The sequence below is a fragment of the Macrobrachium nipponense genome, chromosome 14 (assembly GCF_015104395.2).
Source record: "Macrobrachium nipponense isolate FS-2020 chromosome 14, ASM1510439v2, whole genome shotgun sequence".
Lineage (NCBI taxonomy): Eukaryota > Metazoa > Arthropoda > Malacostraca > Decapoda > Palaemonidae > Macrobrachium > Macrobrachium nipponense.
Genome location: NC_087207.1, coordinates 39,321,413 through 39,343,912, shown reverse-complemented (window position 1 = coordinate 39,343,912; position 22,500 = coordinate 39,321,413). Strand labels below are relative to the sequence as shown.

The 22,500-nt window shown below is 35.3% G+C and overlaps 1 protein-coding gene across 3 annotated transcripts in view; it reads right to left on the bottom strand.

Moving 5' to 3' along the window:
* Positions 1–22,500, bottom strand: part of LOC135226489 (uncharacterized) — a 389,188-nt gene that overhangs the window by 19,654 nt on the left and 347,034 nt on the right. For all 3 annotated transcript variants that reach the window (XM_064266106.1, XM_064266105.1, XM_064266107.1), the window contains 3 exons: positions 12,846–13,078; positions 8,232–8,361; positions 6,014–6,186 (listed from right to left, as the gene is read on the bottom strand). In XM_064266106.1, coding sequence (XP_064122176.1) covers positions 6,014–6,186; positions 8,232–8,361; positions 12,846–13,078 — 536 coding nt within the window. The remainder of the gene's footprint in view (positions 1–6,013; positions 6,187–8,231; positions 8,362–12,845; positions 13,079–22,500) is intronic.

Genomic DNA, 22,500 nt, shown 5'->3' with positions numbered 1-22,500 from the left:
GAGAGAGAGAGAGAGAGAGAGACAGAGGGAAAGAGAGAGAGAGAGAGAGAGAGAGAGAGTATTCATTTGTTGAAATAATCAGAACTACTTAGAGAGATAGAGAGAGAGGAGGGATTCATTTGTTGAAATAATCAGTTACCACTGAGAGAGAGAGAGAGAGAGAGAGAGAGAGAGAGAGAGAGAGAGAGAAGGAGGATTTATGTTTTAAAATAATCAGTTACAAGTTAGAGAGAGAGAGAGAGAGAGAGAAAGGATTCATTTGTTGAAATAATCAGTGACCAGTTAGAGAGAGAGAGAGAGAGAGAGAGAGAGAGAGAAATTCATCAGATGAATCATGCAATTGACAGACAAACAAACAGACAGATAATCTATATTATTATAGAGCAGTGGTTCTCAACCAGGTGAGAATTCTCCCTTAGGGGCGTGGATTTCAGAGTTGGGGGGCCGGGGGTTGGAATTGTGACCACAGATTGGCAGGCTCGAACTGGTTCTAGGGCCACACAAAACAGTGTGCATCTGTACACACTAGCGAGAGGTCACACTGGGCTTTCCGTTAGGTTGTGTTTGTATTTTGCTACATATTTGGAATTCACCTTTTGAGGCTGACAATTTGGAAAGGAGGAGAGGGAATGACGATCTGACATTTGGTGAAAGGGTGCGTGGGCGCAAAAAAGGTTGAGAATCATCGTTATAGAGGTATAGTCACTCACTCAGGTGGTATCTTATAGGCTTCATTGCCTTGCATTGCTGTTCGTACCAGATCTTCAAATACTACTGCAGGTTTTTGTAATTCAAAATTGGTCTTGTATCCCAAGATTTTGCAGATTTTTTCACAATAGGATTTCCATGAAACAGTTCATTATTGAAAATTTTACTACCAATTATCGTGTTAAAGCATAAATCAAGGAGGCAATACACCACACACCACACAGATTATTTATATATATATATATATATATATATATTACTATATATACAAATATATACCTATATCTATATATTATATATATACACGCAAATAAAGAGGAAAATAAGAGTCTCAAGATCCGTGCCAAGCACTTTCACGAAATTGTTTATTTCCACATATAGGGAATAAATAATCTCGCGAAAGCGCTTGGTATGGATCCTGTGGAAACACAGAATTTGCCTTTTATTTAACCCGCATTAAATTTCTGCCTTTTAGGGAGAATGTGGCGGTTTTACCTTCAACAGTGAATGCTGATGGTTCGAACCACTCCATGACTTGCTAAGTTCAGAAGTATATCTTAGTTTAACCAGACCACTGAGCTGATTAACAGCTCTCCTAGGGCTGGCCTGAAGGATTAGATATTTTTACTTGGCTAGGAACCAACTGGTTACTTAGCTACGGGACCTACAGCTTATTGTGAGATTCGAACCACATCGAGAAATTAATTTCTATCACCTGAAATAAATTCCTCTGATTTCTTGTTGGCAGAGTGGGAAATCGAACCCAGACCCTGAGATCGGTAGTCGAGCATGTTACCAGCTTGTCCAACGAGGAACTAATATCTGATGAATATCAGAGGAGAATATAATAAATGGGTCTTATAACCTAGAAAGAAGTGGCAGATCCATCACTTATATACAGAAAGTAGAGTAGTATACAGCAGAAAACAAAAGAAGAGGGAGAATTTCGAAGCCAACCTTGAAAAGAAAGAATTTGTCTCATTCCTGTTGACTTATCCAGGGGTTACTGTCGTTCTATGAGTACTACACCTATGAAGTGATTTAGTGATGAAGGTTTTTGTAACCCAGCAAAAAAAGACTGAACGACCAGATCATCTTTTTCGGTCTACAGGTCCAATTGATGAATGATATTGCTAGCACGACCTTGATGACACACGCTACACTGCACTGGAACCAGGCACTACCCGTCATGTCTTTCTTACCCTCCTGGAACCCTACCTACCCTGCGCCCACCCGGGCGGAAAAACAGGTTTGCAGGAGGAGGATGGATGTTTCATGTCTCCCCTATCCTCTTGATCCCCTCTACCTACCCTGACCCCACCCAGGGTGGACAAGCAAGAAAGATAATTTCGGATTTTATTATTATGTATAGATTATTCCTAGTCCACCTATTATTAACCAAGAGGCCATGAGTAAATTAAAAAAATAAATAAGAGAATGGAGTACATAGAAGGGAGTGAAGGTTGGACTAAAACAAGGCTGAAATATGCACTGAACCAGACTGCGTGAATCTGGATGCAGGTTTGCTACACTATGCCTCTTCGACTAAGTCATTCTGAAACAAGGCTCTGGTGCAAAGTAAGTCTTGACAAAATTCTTTATCGGGGACCACGGGGAAACTGGAAAAAAATATTAGCTTAGATAAAGCGCAATGACTTGTATAGGATTTCTTATTTAACCCAATTTCAGTCGGAGGTCCTACACGCGAAAGCAGCCCTTTGTCCTCCGGCAGTAAGGCACCAGCAGCAACCTGCCCCGGGCGGTTGCTCTACGCTCTAGACCTTTATCGGGCTGAACGAAAAAGAAAGCCTTAAGCCCCGAACATTTACGGCCTATAATGCCGTATCGCGGAGTACGCCGGGCGCATTCTACCAGACGGGGCTAAACTTTATCTGAGGCCGTTATGCTTGCTTTGGGGCCCTTTCATTACCGCTGTGGTACGGACACACCGCGGAAGGCTCACTTAGAATTTCCTATTTATGGCTCCTCTTGGAAACTCTTTTCAAAAGTTACATGGAAACGGTTTTCTTTTTTTTTTGTTTCTTTTTTTCTCTCATATGTATAATCTTTGTGCAGTGGTGTCCCAAGAGAAACAAATGAATATATGGGCGCTAAAAAACCTAATCGTATTTCGAGCGTTAGAGATTGTGATTTATAACCAAGACTTGCCCGAGTTAGAAGCGAAATGAGATGAAATTCATGAGGCGAGCTCGTTAAGGCAAAGATGGAACAAATTCTGAAACTAAATCTGAACATGGCGTTTACGAATTTTCTTCAGTTGATAATACCAATGCACTTATGCGCGTAACCTACGAAGGATTACACAAATATGTTTCGAAATAAATTCAGCAATGAATTTACTAAAAGAAAAAGAAAAATCATACAATGATTCTGTTACAAGTGTAGCTGTAGGTAAAGTGTACGAAAATATAAATGTTAAAAGATATTAGTCTAAAGACTGCTGGAAAGTCGATATTTTGACTTCCAAGGAGTGATGGTTGCTGAAGCTTAAGCTGATAAGATGTAGAAAGGATAAGCACCTGTCGTGAAGCTGCGGTCTTTACTAAGAGAAAACTGTCAAGATACAACATCCCTACGTTTCCACTGGCAACTGAGCTAATTTTGTCAAGGTTTATGCAATTGAAGCTTCCTTTAGAAATAACGTGCTTACGCTGGATAAGATGAAGACCATTTAGACAAGGCTATTTTTCAGGAATAGGTAAAGAAAATAGTCTTGATAAGAAGCTTACAGCTCCATCTTCAGCATTATCATTCAAATCCACAGATATTTACGTGGAAGACGTTTAAAAATTTACTAACTTGTCAACGAAGCTTTTATAGAATGGACTGACCATGAGAGATTAAAAAGAACAAAGTTCTTGTCCAACGCAATACTGATTGCAAATAGTGTTTTGCAACTGAAATTTCAATCTTGATACAAAGAGCAATAGTAGGTACGACCTTATCATTATTATGGTGACGCGACTGAATGAACAGCGGGAAGAATTCAAGAGCCATTTTTCCATTCAGTATATGAAAAAAGTAAGCCATCTCGTATTTCCTCGAGTCTGTACTATCATTATGGTATTGAATCTAGAAGAAATAAGACGACTGAGTGTAAGGTCGTGGTTCCAATCTAGAAAAATTCCAAGCGTTACTGGAAACTGCAACGAACCTTAACAGTCTGAGAGCCAGATAATAATAATCTTCGTTCGCAAAACATTCATCGATAAATTCCGAAATACAAGAGGGCCAAGACAATCAGATAGAGTGATACTGTAACGTAGTGTCCAGCAGACCGTAAAACAATGCAGAAGTCTGGATAGTAGACATTCGTAGACAAGTCGGTGTCATGTAGATGGAACCTGGACATAAGGCAACTACGAAAGTAGACGACGGGAGATTGAAATGAAGCTCCAGGGTAGAAAAGCAGGTGCGCGAACGCTGATGAATACAGCTGCCAGACGTGTCAAAAGGCTGTCAGGACGTTGCAGGGCGATGAAAGGATTTTCGAGGAGGAAGAAAGAGGATAATGGAATGGCAGCATCATAAGAATTCGTTTTTTTTTTTTTTTATGAAGGGGAGAATTTGACGGGACAAGGAGAGCTGCTTTATTGTTCTCTTTTGCGAGGGAAGAGGGTCGGATGGATAATATGGTAACCGTAAAAAAAAAATAATAAAATTAGTTTTATTTTTTTTATTATTATTATATTATTATTATTATTATTATTATTATTATTATTATTATTATTATTATTGTTAAGAAATTCACAGTCTTCGTGAAAACAAATTGTTAAAAAATCCACAATTATATATAAAATGTATTTCCATGCAAAAAAAAAAAAAAAAAAAGACTTTCGAACACCTGAACGGTGTTCCTCATCAGTGTAACGTTGAAATGTAAAATCACTTTACATTTTAACGTTACACTGATAAGGAACACCGTTCAGGTGTCCGAAAGTCTTTTTTGTTTCTTTTACATAGAAATATATTTTGATATATAATTGTGGATTTTTTTAAACCATTATTATTATTATTATTATTATTATTATTATTATTATTATTATTATTATTATTATTATTATTATTATTATTATTTAAGCTACCCATACATCTGAAGCTAATCGTGGCTGGTGGGAGCTGTTGATGATCGCCGCCAATCAAAGGTCGCATTTCAAATGCATCAGCCAATCAGATGAAAGACTGAAGATTAAGTGATATCAGCAGCATATATTTACTGTCAGTTCATAAAATCCAGCTATGGGAATAATGTGACTCTTTATATTAGACATACTTTCTTGCTTTCTTTCAGTAGGATAGACTGCATGACACATAACAGTTCTCTTAGTCACTGAATTTAACCGATTGAGGTTCTTGGTATAGGTAGGACTGCATGGCTAGACCTAACATGCGCTACACTTAACAGTTCTATCAGTCACTGAATTTAACTGATTGAGGTTCTTGGTATAGGAAGGACTGCATGGCAAGACCTAACATATTCGCTATACTTAACAGTTCTCTCAGTCACTGAGTTTAACCGATTGAGGGTTTTGGTATAGGAAGGACTGAATGACTAGACCTAACATATTCGCTATATATAATAGTTCTCTCAGTCGTTGCATTTAACCAACTGAGGGTCTTAGTCAGGACACAGATGGATGGCAGAGAATGAAAGGCGGATTCCGCTGCACCTGAAAGCTTGCATGCCTAATGTTGTAATTTTTGGCACACCGATATACCGGCAGGTACATTATCAAAGAATAAGTATGAATTCGAAGTTTCTGTAAAAGGGGAAGAAGCTGTATTTAGTTTGGAAAACCATTAGACTTAATAGTAAGTGATTTATCAGTTCTTTTCCTTTAAATCGTTATAAATACAGTGAATATCTATAATAAAATCAAAAGAAAACTCAGTCTGGTAAATCTAGGAATTTAACGTAAACTTGTGATTTATTGGGGAACATTTACTGAATTTCCTAAAAAAACTCAACTACCCCATTGGAACTTAGGGACTAGACTTAGACGAATTCTAAATAAATAGATCAAATCATAATCAGATGCAAAACATAACTAAAATCCTAATTAAGTTTATCAGTAGTAGCAAAAAAAGGACATTGGTTGATACAGCAGCAAGCATATTGATGAAAATTTCAGTTTCAAAGAATAGTACTAAAGCTATTAATAATAATAACGATAATAATAAAAGATAAAAGTTCTAGCTTTCGTTTTTTATGTTTCTCTGGGGTAGTCTTCTGTCTTATGACCTTGAAACCCCTTGCTCCCCATGGGGGCATCCATCACCTTACCTGGAGTGAAGACCTTCGTCAGGGTCTTCGCGTGCGGAGTCCCTGGTAAAGTCAGCGTGCAACCTATAATGGTGTCTCGCTCCGTCTGCTCCCAGGATATTAAACCCGTGGCCGAGGCGTTCAGGAGTCCTTCGTGCCACTTCACGGATCTCCACATGACGTGGACCTCTTGTCTGAAATAGGCGTGGGCTGGTGAGAATGGATGTCAAAGGTATACGTTCTGAAATATGCATTGGCAGTTGGAAGTAGATAGCTAAAGGTGCGTCATGATATATGCATGGGATGGGGGACGATAGACATCATGTGATATATGCATGGGATGGGGCCAATAGACATCAGGTGTTATGTCCTGAAATATACAAGGATGGGGGAACAGTCATCATCATGTGGTATGCGCTGGAATATGTGTAGATAAGGAGATAAGCATAGACTGTTATATTCTGAAATATACGTGGAATAGCCATGGTTGGGAAATAAATGACAAGTGATATATTCTTTGAACGTGGAATAATCTTCTATGGGAAATAAATGACAAGTAATATATTCCGAAATATACGTGGAATAGCAATGAATGGGAAATAAATGACAGGTGATATTTCGAAATATACATGGAATAGCTGTGGATAGGAAATAAATGACAAGTAATATGTTCCGAAATACACGTGGAATAGCTATGGATGGGAAATAAATGACAAGTGATATATTTCGAAATATAAGTGGAATAGTCGTGGATGGGAAATAAATGACAAGTGATATATTTCGAAATATACGTGGAATAGCTATGGATGGGAAATAAATAATAAGCAGTATATTTCGAAATATACGTGGAATAGCCGTGGATGGGAAATAAATGACAAGTGATATATTCTGAAATATACGTGGAATAGCTATGGATGGGAAATAAATGACAATATTTCGAAATATACGTGCAATAGCCATGGATTGGAAATAAATGACAAGTGATATATTTTTTGGCTATACGTGGAACAGCCGTGGATTGGAAATAGATGACAAGTGATGCAGTCTTAAACATTTATGGAGGGGGAATAAATATCAAGTTTGCTAGGGTATGAAGACCAGTGTGGACCTTAGATTCCGACCAATCAGGGTGTTATTCGAATGGGTCAATACAAACAAATTATTAACTTTCTTAGGAAGCTAATGCGGAACATAATGACAAAAAAAAAAAAAAAAAAAAAAAAAAAAAAAAATGGAGCCGTGATAAGTAACGTGCTGAAAATTAGAGATAAAACTATCATAACAATAAAGATGAAATATGAGGTATAGACAAAAAACTCTGAGCACTTTCGCGTTCAAGCTTTTGGTAACCTACTAAAAAAAAAAAAAAATAAAAAAAATAAAAAAGGGAAAAAAATCCTCGGTCTTGGTTCCAATAGCCAATTAAAACAAGTTTATTACCATTCCATCTGAATATAATAACTCCGTTGAAGACTAGGTTAATGACAATCAAGCCAAGATAAAATCAGAGTGAATGGAATCTTTTACATATATTTGTATCACTATTCGCTACTTTTTAATCACTGCCTCCATAAGTATATTTTGTTGTAGAACGTCTAAGAGGAAAGGGATATATATCAGCCGGAGGGAGATGTTCGAGGGTTAATGAGTAAGTTTTGAAGATAAGGAAAGATTTTTTTGAAGAGAAGAAGCCTTTAGATAAGGAAGAGTTTTTTCTTTATTTTTTTTAACTAAAGACAGACAATTCGAAATTGAGAAAAGATTCTCAGCGTAGTAAAATTTTCGATTACTCTGGGAGTAAGCCTACAAACTACTTGGTTGTAGCTGTTGTTGGGGATTATGAAAGGTTTATAGAAACGCCTAAAAACATCTGAAAAATGTTTCGTGTTGCATTAAAGATTCAGGAATTTTAGAATTGGATATTTATGATGTATTTATTAGAATAAAAATGTAGAAAATAAGTAATGTGCATGCTAAACAGTACAGAAAAATTATTTCTAATAATATATAACGTAATTATTTTAATTTTCGTTGTGAAACAAGGCTCTATTTGGCCATAGATTTTAGCACGTTTTAATTTTCGTTAAGAATATAATGTGTTACAACTTATGCTTGAGGGGAGAATCTTGCATGTGTCCCGAGTAAGTTGGAGGTCGGGTCACGGCTTCTTTGGACTTCAAAGACAAGATATTGAGCGAAGTAAGTACCAAGTTACTCACCATGTTATTTATTTCCTTACCTGCTCCAGTTGACATGTTTTGTATACAAATAGAAAACGGGTCTGGGGAAGATCCCATCGGCACTACAAGTGATCTGGACGTCGTAAAAGGAGGGTCTCCAGTACTTCAGGTCCAGGACTTTGGCTGGTGCTGGAAGTTTGGAAATAAAGAAGTTTACTGCTGTGAGATGTTCACGCGAATAGTAGAAGCTTTTATAGAGAGGATATTTAAAGAGAAATAAAACAATATGTCAAATAATGACCATCAATGAGGCAGTGAGAGAAGAACAATATTTATGTTCGCCAGAGGAATATCTTTAAATCTGCTCAATAAGTTAAACAGTATCGCTAGTGTATCTTGGGAGTAGACCCTCTTTTAAACAAGTCTTGTTAAGAAGGATTGCTGCATCAGCATTAAAAAAAAATATATTAATATATTATAAATATCTATATATATATTAATTATTACCATATATATATATATACAAAATTAATGGGGATGATGCAGCCAATCCTTTTGTATATAATATAATATATAATATATATTTATATATATATATATATATATATTATATATATATATATACAAAATTAATGGGGCTGATGCAGCAACCTTTTGTTATATATATATATATATATATAATATATTATATATATATATATATATACAAAATTAGGGGCTGAGCAGCAATCCTTTTGATATATATATATATATATATATATATATATATATATATATATATAATATATTTTTATATATATATTATATATATATATATATATATATAATATATATATACATATATATAAAATCAATGGAGCTGATGCACCAATCCTTTTTAACAATATCTCTAGTGCATATTAATGATAACAGCTTTTACATTTCATTCACGACTGCTGCTCTATTCCTGCAGTAAATGTTACCGTCTATCATTCAGTGATCCTATGTAAACTCCAAGCAAAAGTAACAACTTGAAAAAAATTCTTCATGGATTCGTATACGGAGAAAAAACACACAAACACACATTCAAAGACATAAACTACCACATCAGCAGTGCATCGTACCCTGCCAGACGATCTCCGATCCAAGGTACGGAAATAAAAATACTAAAAGAGCTGGATGGCGCAACTGGTTGTGCTGAACTAAAAGGAAATATCTTTTAGTCCGATTAAGTTTCAAAGAAGAGGAAGAGGAAGAAGAAGGAGGAGGAGGAGGAGGAGGAGGAGGAGGAGGGGGAGGGGGAGGAGTAGGAGGAGGAGGGAAAAGCGAGTTGCTGGAAGCGCGTCTCCCGAAGGTTGAATTGGGTATCACGTGACATACATTTTCTTGGAAATGGACCTGAGGTATTATTGTATACTGACTCTCTCTCTCTCTCTCTCTCTCTCTCTCTCTCTCTCTCTCTTTTCTTTTGTTCTTTACATGCTTACCTTGCCTCGAACGTTTTCTGCCGGGCATACAAATATAACCCGACTTTGTCTTTCACGGTTTCTTGTAGTACTTGCCAAATTGTTTTCTCTTCTGTTGCATTTGTGCTAGTGTGAGGGTTAGCATTTTAAAAGCACACGTACTTAGGGATACAAACACAGTAAACATTTACTCTTCATATTCACCCTTGCCAACATTTGAACCTGTGGTAATGGATTCACTCTCAGAGACGTATAAATTATCTACTAAAAATTGCGCATTTCAGGGCCGTGTCTAAGCGATTTTCGTCGATAAAATCTTTACAAAGCATCGGATATGGATCGTATTTTCGAAATAGCTATTTGAAGCCACAGCCTAATTGGCCAAAAATAGGCAGTGGTGTCTAATGTGGAAATTGAAAGGGAAACTTCGCTAAATTTAGTAAGCACATGCAGAGAGGCTAGCTGTGACGTAAACTATGACATCAGTCGTAATAACCGGGTATGGACTCTGAGTTACAACTATCATTCAGCACTGCAATGTAGTTATGATAAAATGAAATAGACTTACTGATAACCACTCAACAACCCTACAGCAAACATTAGTGTCAGTTTTAAGTAAATGAATCAAGGGTATTGAAACAACAAAACTGAAACAGAGACAAAAAATAAAATAATGAAGGGGGAGTAGTGAGCTACAACAAGCACTGTGGATTTATCATGGGTCTGATCATGCATGAAGGAAGTTAAGATTTGAACACTTGCTATGTTGCAGTCACTTAGCAGGACTAAGCAGGTACACGTGAACCGGAACTCCCGAGACAATATGAAGCAAAAGAAACTCCAGGATAACAATGGTTTTCACAGAAAGTGTGTAAGACTCGGTGCATATTTCGAGTTAAAGTAAACGTGAATTGCGCCATAGAACTGTATTAGACAATCGATATTCTCATTTGATGCCCATTCCCTTCTTGTACTCACTTAGGGACATTAAGAATTCCATATACTACTGCTAATACTACTACTGCCAACACCTGAGTCTTCATTCATAAAGTATATGGGTGGGGTGTCCAGTAAAGTACGTCATACTGTATCAGTGAGTGGGTGGGCCTTCAGTAATGACGTTTTGCTAGCCTCTATCTACGAGCTTGCTAGATTTAGCTGAGTTTCCCTTTTAATCTATTCGATTCACTCTGATAAGTGCCTTGATTACTAACATTAGACATCACTGCATATTTTTGCAAATTAGGCTGTGGCTTTAAATACCTATTTTCAAAATACGATTTCATATCCGATAGCTATTCCCAAAATACGATCCATATCTGATGCTTTGACAAGATTTCATCGACGAAAATCAATGAGACACAGCCCCTGAAATCAACAGTATACCTGGCTGAGGGATTAAAATAAGGGCTGACAAGCTCTTACAAAGATGATTCTCTACACTTACTCGAGTTAGGTTCATTTTCTCATATCTGGATCATGTTAGAGAGCTTGCAATAGGGTTATGATCAATGGTGCTTGATTAAGCCACACGCTCAAATTGAGTGTATGAAGGCAATGAAAAACAACCCCTACCTTTCAATCATTGGTCAATTTGAAACGACGACACCCAGTGATATACAGTGTCCATAAGTCCCAGTACCATTACAAGCTATAAATACTGAAATAATGGTACTGGGACTTTATGGACACCCTGTATTATGTCCTAAGAGGAATACTGAACGCCTGCCTGAAAAGTAGGCCATGAGAATAAAATTCCGTGAAAAATCTATATACAAACACCCACATACACTCTAGCACACACACACATACACACACACACACACATATATATCATATATATATTAGATAGATTATATACTATAGATAATTATAATATATTATATATATATATTATTATAGTTAGATAGATAGACTGGATACATGCCGCGCTAAAAAAATAATAATAATAAAAGAAGAAAAAAAGGCCAAGTTATATTTGTATGCTCAACAGAAACCGTTCCAGGCAAGGTAAGCATGTACAGAACAAAAGGAGAGAGAGAGAGAGAGAGACGAGAGAGAGAGAGAGAGAGAGAGAGTCAGTATACAATAATACCTCAGGTCCATTCCAAGAAAATGTATGTCACGTGATACCCAATTCAACCTTCGGGAGACGCGCTTCCAGCAGCTCGCTTTTCCCTCCTCCTCCTCCTTCTTTGAAACTTAATCGGACTAAAAGATATTTCCTTTTAGTTCAGCACAACCAGTTGCGCGATCCAGCTCTTTTAGTCTTTATATTTCCGTACCTTGGATCGGAGATCGTCTGGCACTGCTGATGTAGTAGTTTATGTTTTTTTTTAAATGCGTGTTTTATTTCCTTTCCTTGCAATTCCATGAAATTATTATAGCTTCAGTCTCGCTTAGTATTACTGACACTGATTGCACTAGTTATTCCTTAATAGAGTGGCAACCTTGAGTGAATTTTAGAAGTATGTTATTAACGAAATATGTCAGTTATATTGCCTATATTACTCAATTTTTTTTTTTTTGTTCTTCGATAAATGTTTTGCGCTGTACTCTCCTACATCTTAGAATGTAGTTCCACTGTGAGTCTAGTGAGGCCCTGCAAGAGATAATTAGTTGATGGGTGGAACAGCAGTCGGTTTGGAAATTAATAAATACGACAATGTTTTAGCAGTTTTTTTTAGCCTTCAACTTAGTAGACTGGAAGAAATTCTAGACAAATTTGAAGTGTTTCTAGCATAATGGTGGATGCTACACCTGCATTAGAAGGAAAAGAAATGTGACAAAAGTGAGAGAGAGAGAGAGAGAGAGAGAGAGAGAGAGAGAGAGAGAGAGAGAGATGCACACACACCGAGAGAGAGTTATTTTTTAATTTTATTGCTGCAATCAATACAAGATAATATGAAAGCTTATTGCAAGATATCAATTTTATTTTAGAAAATTTAAGGTCTCAAAAACATTTTTACAGAATCTAGCAGTTGCTCCCTTTTATTCCTTGTATAACATTTATGTTCTGAAAATTATTACGAAAGGAATGATTATACAACCGGAGATGGTAAATCTAACATAACGAGTGACTAACCGTTAATGGCCTTTCCTTACTTCGAACCTAACCATTATACTCAAGAAAACTGGTACTATTGTGTAGTCACAGTCTCCTGAATCTCAACCAAACCTGAAAGGAAAATCACGTGAAAATGAATAAGTTCCTTTCGGGATACTCACTCCAGACGAGCATGTCGGACTCTCTCGTGTCCTCGTCCTCGAAAGTGCTGACGGTGCAGGAGTACTTCCCTGACAGCGAAGGATCTGGCCGAGGTATGTGGATAGCTCTGTGCTTGGCCCAAGGATAAATGGAGGCTTCGTAGCTGGTGTTCACCCTTCCACTCAGTGTTCCCAGAGCCTGGGGTTTCAAGGGCGGAATCCACTGGTACACCAGGTGGACGCTGTCCACGTTCCTGGGGGAGGGATTAAAGAATTATTATCTCTGGTGATGACTTTGAGATTCGAGGGACGTTTCCTCATGGGTTATTGATGGTTTTATCTTCCTGGAGCAGTGGTTCCTAATCTTTTTATAACCACGCCCCCACTAAGAGTTGGTCCTTTCTTTCACGACCCCCTTTTTTGTCCTTTTTCCTGGAGTTCGCGCCTCCCCTGAAAATTGCTGACGCCCCCAAGGGTAAGAACCAGTGTCCTGGACGGTGATGGAGACTTCTTTCAATAATTATTCCCTTACTCTGATATGCTAAAATCTAAAATTTATGATAACCTACTGGACCATCTTTATACCAAGAGTCATGAGCCGAATGTAGCTACCATTCTATCAAAATTCCTATACTAGACCACTGAGTCCCATTTTTCAATTTTCTCATAACTGGTTAAGAGGTTCAGTTCTTGAATGTGAAGGAAAAGATGGAGCCAGATAGAATCAAAGAAGATGGACAGCTAAGCTGGAAGAGACCAGAGAGAACAGATGAGAAGTAAAAAGCAGAACGTAGGAAGTTATGGAGTAGCAATGACTTAGAACGATGAGCAGCAATTTCATAACTGCCATACTCGCTGGAGACACAATGGCATTGTAATTCAAGGTCTGGAGATATATTGTGGGCTCCTACTTGATATGGTGGAGAGTTTTCAAACCTGGAGCAAAGTTATGAAGAGAGAGAGAGAGAGAGAGAGAGAGAGAGAGAGAGAGAGAGAGAGAGAGAGAGAGAGAGAGAGAGATAGGGGGGGAACTAGTAAAGTCTGACCAAATGAATGTTTACTGAATGGAGATAAAATAGAATAATTACTCATACAACCAACAAAAAACAATATTAAGTCTACATATTTTATTACCTGAATCAACTAAAATGAATTAGAAACGAACAACAACAAAAAATATGAATATATAGTGTATATATACTATATATTATATATATATATATGTATATTAATATATATATAATATAATATATATATATATATATATTATTATGTATATATATATATATATTATTTATTATATATATATATATTATATATAGTATGTTATATATATATATATGTGTATAATATTACATATATATATATAATAATATATATATATAATAGATATATATATATATATATATATATATAATATATATATAATATATATTATATATATATATATATATATATCTATACTATATCTACATCGAGCTACAAATGTCTTGTAATATTTAATTAGCTCTACCTCGGAATTAAATATATTTTAATATATGTTAACCGAAGGGGAATTTCTTTAATCGATAAGAAATTTGTCGACTCAAGTCGACTAAAAAAATTCCCCTTCGGTTAACATATATGAAAATATATCAATTCCGAAGTAGAATAAATTATGTGTAAAGTACATTTGTAGCTCGATGTATGTATATGAATCACCAGTAATGTGGGATATGCTACAATATATATCTAGATATGATATATATTAATATTAGATTATATTATATTAATAGATATATATATTATATATATATTATATAAAATAGAAATATATAGATAAATATATAACTATAATAGATATATATAAGATATTGTTATATATTACATATCACTTTTATGCCATGAATTATGAAAATATTGCCGCTCGATATTTAAAAATTTCCTCCTGCATCAAGGGAACTTCCTACCAATTGTTGGTCAAGACAAAAACCACTGGTTTTAAAGGACACGAACCTCCGCTCAACAGGTCCTATACGTAACAAACAGGGAAACAACGACTCCATGTGTTCGCGGAATTAAAATTCATGCCGGGATTGATGAATCCACATCAATAGAAAGCGAATCTATCAGGGAATATTCTCCGAATCCATTTGACGAACCCGAGTTTGACCCAGGTGCTTTTATGGGCAACAATTTTGAATGATGATTATTTCTTTGTGGATAAATCTACGGTTGGAATACACCGCGGGCTGACGTCCCAATTCCCGCGCTATTTTCATTGTAACCTCATAAAACAATAAATCACTATTTATCACTATTGGTCAGTAGGAATCCGCACAAAAGTCCTTTTTTAGTTTTTTTTGTAGATCAGTCAATATTTTAAGGGCTGTAGTATTTTAGGGATATTTGTTTCAATGGAACGTAAAGAGAAAGAGTAATTGCCTTGACGAGATACTATGTATGTATATATATATATACCTATTATATATATATATATATATATATATATATATATTATATAGAGAGAGAGAGAGAGAGAGAGAGAGAGAGAGAGAAGAGAGAGAGAGTATAAAAGGTCCATTAAAACACTCTGGTTTAAAACCAAGGACTATATTTCGGTGAGCTAACTTCCACCCTTATCAAGTAGTGAATCTACTTGGAAAGGGACGAGTCAGTCCACCGAAATATATATTCCTTACTTTTAAGCCAGAGTGTTTTAATGGGCCTTTTATACTTGAGACGCCGGTTTTAACGGAAGAATTTATTTACACACACATACACACACACACACACACACACACACACACACACACATATATATATATATATATATATATATAATATATATATATATATATATATATATATATATATTATATATACTGAAAGAAAACCATATTTCTAAGCTGAAACTAAAAATCACCTACACCGCTTCAAAATCGACTCACAAAATATTGAAACTGCCGCCAAAACCATTCAATTAATAATTTCCAAAGCGTAGCAAACCATAAAAAAAAAAAAACAAAAACAAAACAAATGAAAGTTAGTCAGAAAACACAAACACTCTTCGCAGCTCCACAGAAGTTCGAAAAAAAAATGCTATCGAAAGTTTCCTTCTTTTTGAGGAATAAATGACAGAATTCTTCAATGAATCGGCAGAGTTCGCGGCTGTCATACCGAGATCCATTCATTCGCTAACCTCTGGTTTTTTACTACCGACTTGAAAGAAATGCAGAGCGGGGGCGGGGGAGGGGGGCGGATCTTGCATCTCCGTTACGCTTATTCCATTCGGTGCGCATAGAGAGAGAGAGAGAGAGAAAGAGAGAGAGAGAGAGAGAAATGAAACACAAAAGAAATGTAAAGGAGAGAGAGAGAAGAAATGTAAAGGGTTTGCCTCTTCGATGCACTTGTCCATCCGTCGATGTTTGTGTGTTTATGAGAGAGGAAGAGAAGAGAGAGAGAGAGAGATGAGGAGAGAGAGAGAGAGAGAGAGAGAGAGAAATAAAACCCAAAAAGAAAGGAAAGGTGTGTTTTATATATATATATATATATATATATATATATATATAATATATATATATATATATATATGTGTGTGTGTGTGTGTGTGTGTGTGTGTGTGTGTGTATGTATATATATATAGATATATATATGATATATATATATATAATATATATAGAGAGAGAGAGAGAGTGAGAGACCGAAGAGAGAGAGGAGAGATAGAGAGAGAAGAGAGAAGATGAGAAGAGAGAGCTTTAGGAGCAAAGGGGACTTTCGCCACTTCGGAAAAGTTGTTTCGGTGCAACAAACACATAGATACATAGACAGACTGGTAGCGAAACCTTCAGGCGCTGATAATAAACTCAGCATTAACAACGATAAAAGACCGCAACTTTTACCTGCGATCAGAGGACCTTATTCAAAAAAAAGCATTTCCACTTAGTCAACAAACAAGCAGTATTTGAGAATTGTCAGGAAGGTAAAGACAATGGAGAATGGAGGGTTAAAATAGTCTTTCATCTCTTAAATTTATTGGCATCAATCTCCACGGCACTGACGGAAATATTGTTCCATATTTTCTAGGCTTCTCTATTTTCCATTTATTTACAACCTTTGCTGAATCGTAAAGTTGCTGCGATTTTCCACTGCCAGTGTAAATATTTTTTTTTTTATTTTGAGAGAGCTGAATTGTCTTTTTTTTTTTTTCCTCTCTGTAATTCGTAGAGATTACCGTTGTCGTAAAAAAATGTAATTTTCTTAGAAATTTGCCGATCACGTGTTCCCACGTCTCCCTATCAATAGTGGCTACTATTACTATAACCATTTTCACGAAACTTGAATGAAATACACATCAAGGACAGAAAAAACTTCTCTTTGGAGAGCAAGTATTAAGTGAGCGTTGGTTTCCTTCAATTTGTAAAGCAATGGATTATCTAAAGGACTGAACTATCTGAAAAAAAAATAGACGTATCCTTCTTTACTCTTATCCCATTCTTAGAAGAAAAGTGACAGTTTCTCTCTTTCCCAAAACTTCGCCAGACGGTGGGTGGGTCCACAAGCTGAGTACTAAGAGTTAGAACTCGAGGTGGCAAGCCATATGTCCCACGTAAGTACTTGAAAGTTTTCCTTGGCTACACGTCAAGGACTCCTGACTCTCTGTTCGTCATACTTGCTGAAGAGTGCCACCAGCAAGGAGCTGGACAGAGTTGCCAGATAACACCCAGATAAACATTGCAGTACCAAGTTTCCCTTCCAGCACCAGTTTTATAGTCATGACTGTTCAACAGTGACACTGTCTTCTTAGCGGGATAGTGTTTATTCAAGGTCCGGAGTTCAGATTATTCTCTGATGCCAGATTGAAACTACAACGCTCCGTAGTGTTAATTCAATCTTTATAATTTTTCTATTATATTTTGAATTGTTTTAACAGATTTTGTTTTGCCACTGCTATTCTCTTTTTTCGCAAATGCTCATTTCACTTTGGAATTAAACTTGGAGAGAGAAAGGTCTTGCTTCTATTCGTATGGAATGTGTAACTGAAATTATTATTATTATTATTATTATTATTATTATTATTATTATTATTATTATTATTATTATTATTATTATTATTATTATTATTTTTCAGCAGATGTACCCTATTCACATGGAACAAGCACAAAGGTGAAATTACCTTGAAATTCCATCTTCCAGGGAATAATACTGATTATCATTGTTAAAAAAAATGCAGTACGTTACTAACCAATATTCCAAAGAAATAAAGCAATATTCATGTAAAAAAAACACACACACACACACAAAAAGGCAAGCACGAACAAAATCACCAAAATGTTTATTTTGGAAAAATAATGTAGTACGTCATAAATAAATAAATACCCTTTTACATCATATTAAAATAATCAAAGCACTTCTAAGCATTTTTTATGATCAATTATTTCGTTGTTTATCGCGATAACACATATTTTTTTTGAGCGTGAATCTGCGAACAGAGCAGGCCATAATTTAACTGTAATATTCGATACCCTATCCAATTTTGCTTCTATTTTTCGGCGTAATATCACAAAACAGTAAATCATAATTAACCACTTTCATTCAGTAGGAATTCTCGCAAAAAGCCAAATGTTCATCAGTTATTTTTACAGATGAATAGCCGTATGAGGGTTTATGGAATTTCATATGTAATATTTTATTTTGGGTGGGAAAAAAAGTGATGGGCACGCGTTTATAATAGTATTTCCTAGATGTGCTTGCTCACACATGCATATATGAAAATTGCCCAACGTTCAAACTTATACATTTATGTATATATATATATATATATATATATATATATATATATATATATATATATATATATTATATTATATATATAATACATATATATATATATATATAATATATCTTCAGAAAGCAACAGGGAATAGTTTTAATTCCCATCTCCCTGGGTCACCAATAGAGATTTACTGCCACACCTATACATATGCTTTTCATATATACTCTTATAAGACATCCTATTTTACCAGTGATCAGGAGCACAGAAGGAAGTGCTCGAAATATATGGTTTGCAACGTTCAAATAGTGTTTTATGGGCATTCTTTTCTTCATATTATACTGTTGTAATACAATAAAAGACATTCAAATATCATATATATAATTTACATATTCTTGTAGGTACGGTTCTGCACATCGCTTTCAGCATGAACTTTTGGGATGAAGCTGCTAGCCCCCGGTGTCTACACCACCCTGGCTGCGACTGACAGTCAGCTGATTGCTCTTGCGTCATTCAGCTCTCAGGGCAAAAGACGTGCGATAAGTTTCTCAGAATGGACCTAATAAGTAGCGCTCCCTTACTCAGGGGTCGAACCCTGGTCATGTTTATGACGTAGCAAGTGTCGCGCCTATATCAGACCACTAGATTACACATGCTAAGAGACAGACGTTACACATAATACATACAAAAACACACACATATTATATAATACACACAGATATATATATATATATATAGTATATATATATATATATACTATTAGATATATATATATATATCATATATATAATATATATATATACATATATATATATATATATATATATATATATATATATATATATATATATAGATATATTTATAGTTATATATATATATATATATATATTATATATATATATATATATATATATATATATATATATATACTGTATATATTTGTGTATGTATATATACATACATATATACATATATATATAGACATATATATTATATATATATATTATATATATATATATATATATATATATCCTATATGTAAGAATATATAAATATATATATGTGTGTGTGTGTGTGTGTGTGTGTGTGCATATATCTATATATGTAAGTATCCATATATATCCATAATAAATAAATATATATATATATATATATATATATATATATATATATGTATATATATGTATGTATATATGATATATATATTTATATATAGTATGATATTGGGAATGTGTGACACATACAGAGAGAGGGAGGGAGAGAGAGAGAGAGCTATTAGACTTTGTCTAGATGAGGAACCACGAATCTAAAAATACGGGTCTTTCAGTCCAACATCCGCACCCACCACATAATTCCTTTAGAATACTGACAAATAATCATGATAACGATTGTGAAATGACCACCATAAAGCGAAAGATAAGTTACGCCGCCTGACGGCCCACATGATAAATAATGACTCTTACAATTGCCCGGCTAAATGAAGAGAGGCTGCTTTTTTTACGGTCATTTATTTCACTGACGCTTCCCAAAAAAATATATATGAATATGTTTAAAAATGTGCGCTAAATCCAGGCGGTCCAGACGCACTGCGATTTACCACTTGCTGCTTGGTGTTATTTTCACCGCAATGTCGCGAAAGGGCAAAATCACAATTAACCTGTGATTTGTTATGGGTTCTCGCAAACAACAAAGGAAAAAAAATCGTCGAATTATTTTGTTCACGAATAACCCTTCAAACGCTTTTTGATTCAAGAGACGATAGTTTGCATGTTCTGCCTGATGTATAACCATACTTAATCGGATTAAACATAACTTTTACAAACATTCATGCACAGATATACAAATATGTATATATATATATATATATATATATATATATATATATATATTTTATATATAATATATATATATATATATATATAAGATAGGTAGATAGATAGATAGATACGATAGATATATTAGATAGATAGATACATAGATACATATATAGCTATACAATCTATTTACTGATTTATTTTTATATATGAATTGTATTTATGCATAAGTAAGGACGCAATTTTTACTCTATCTTTTTGTCTTCAGTGATTGGATATTCCGTATTCAGTCAGATCTGATAATGGTAAATTCAGAGAATTTCTTTTGACAAGCTCTAGTGTTGAGTTATATAGCGATTTCTTTAGTTCTGTATTTTATATATAGAATTACGTTAGTTATCAAAAACTAAATTAAAATACAGCTTCAAATTATAGTAAATGTTTTCATTACACTTTACTTCGTTTTTCTGAGTGAGAGAGAGAGAGAGAGAGAGAGAGAGAGAGAGAGAGAGAGAGAGCTTGAAATGTTAGCAGTTCACAGTTTTCATTACGTTTTATTTAACTATATTTCTGAGAAGAGAGAGAGAGAGAGAGAGAGAGAAGAGTTGTAGTTTTACCAAAATGAAGTATGCAAAACTTAGAGCTGCGTGTATTCTCGTCACCACAGTACCTAGTAAAAATAGTCTCAGTCATTATTCAAGCTATGAAAAATTACGGCTAAAGAGTCATAAGCATAAGCGCGTATGTATATATCACGGTTAAAATGTCACCATCATCAAAAGGCAATATATTTGCGAGTTGAAATGACAGATGTACCGTTGACTTTTTTGTAAGGATTCGTACCGAATAATCGCGCATGATTGTGATTTACAGCTTTGACGGCGAAAACAGCCTATAATTGGACACATTAAACGTGACGGTATTTTACCATAGATTTATAAACAATGAGAGAGACTCATTTTAAATACGGCGTGTTGGCACCGCAGATTTACGTTCCGCTCCCCCTACCCCCCACCCCGTCCAATAAATGACCACGAAAGTCAAGCTTTGTTCATTTCGACCCCGTTAAATGCAAGGGGCGTGATCTATCATATTATGATTTACGACACAGCCCATTTTGTGATTTACATTATGACGACCTTGCGTTCATGAACTTGCTGCAGTTATTTATGAAGCAGTTCAACGCCCCATTGTTCTCACGAAGCGCTTTTTAAAATAACAATATGCGCTCGCTAATAAGTTAGAACAGCTTCCACCACTGAAATATTCATACGATCACTTGTTTTCCAACGTGATCTCCGAGTGAAGCTGATTATATCATGCAATTGGAAGCAAAGTGACAGGTATTTCATAGCCTAGTTTTGTAATAAATCAGTGAAATGATGATTTGCATATCTTGATTGAGGTGCGGGAATTTGCATATTGGATGCTGTTTACCAAATCTTTGGCATATTTATCGGTATTTCGATAAACCGCTTATGTCATTAATTTTCGTATCGAGATTAATTATTCTTCGGAAGAATCTGTGGATGTTGATTGTCATTTTGACAATCCAAGGATGTTGACTGTCATTTTGACAATCCAAGGATGTTGACTGTCATTTTGACAATCCAAGGATGTTGACTGTCATTTTGACCAATCCAAGGATGTGATTGTCATTTTGACAATCCAGGATGTTGACTGCTTCATTTTGACAATCCAAGGATGTTGACTGTCATTTTGACAATCCGAGGAAGGTACTTGTCACGTTGACAATCCGAGGAAGGTAATTGTCATGTTGACATCCGATGGAAGTTTAATGTCATGTTGACAATCTGAAGGAAGGTAATTGTCATGTTGACATCCGAGGAACGGTAATGTCACTTGACAATCCGGGAAGTTATTGTCATGTTGACAATCCGAGAATTTAATTGTCACGTTGACATCCGATGGAGGTATTGTACGGTGACAATCCGAGGAAGTTAATTGTCATGTTAACAATCTGAGAAGGTTATCTGTCATGTTGAACATTCGGGGAAGTTAGTTGTCATGTTGACAATCCGAGGAAGTTAATTGTCATGTTGACAATCTGAGAAGGTTATCTGTCATGTTGACAATCCGAGGAAGTTAA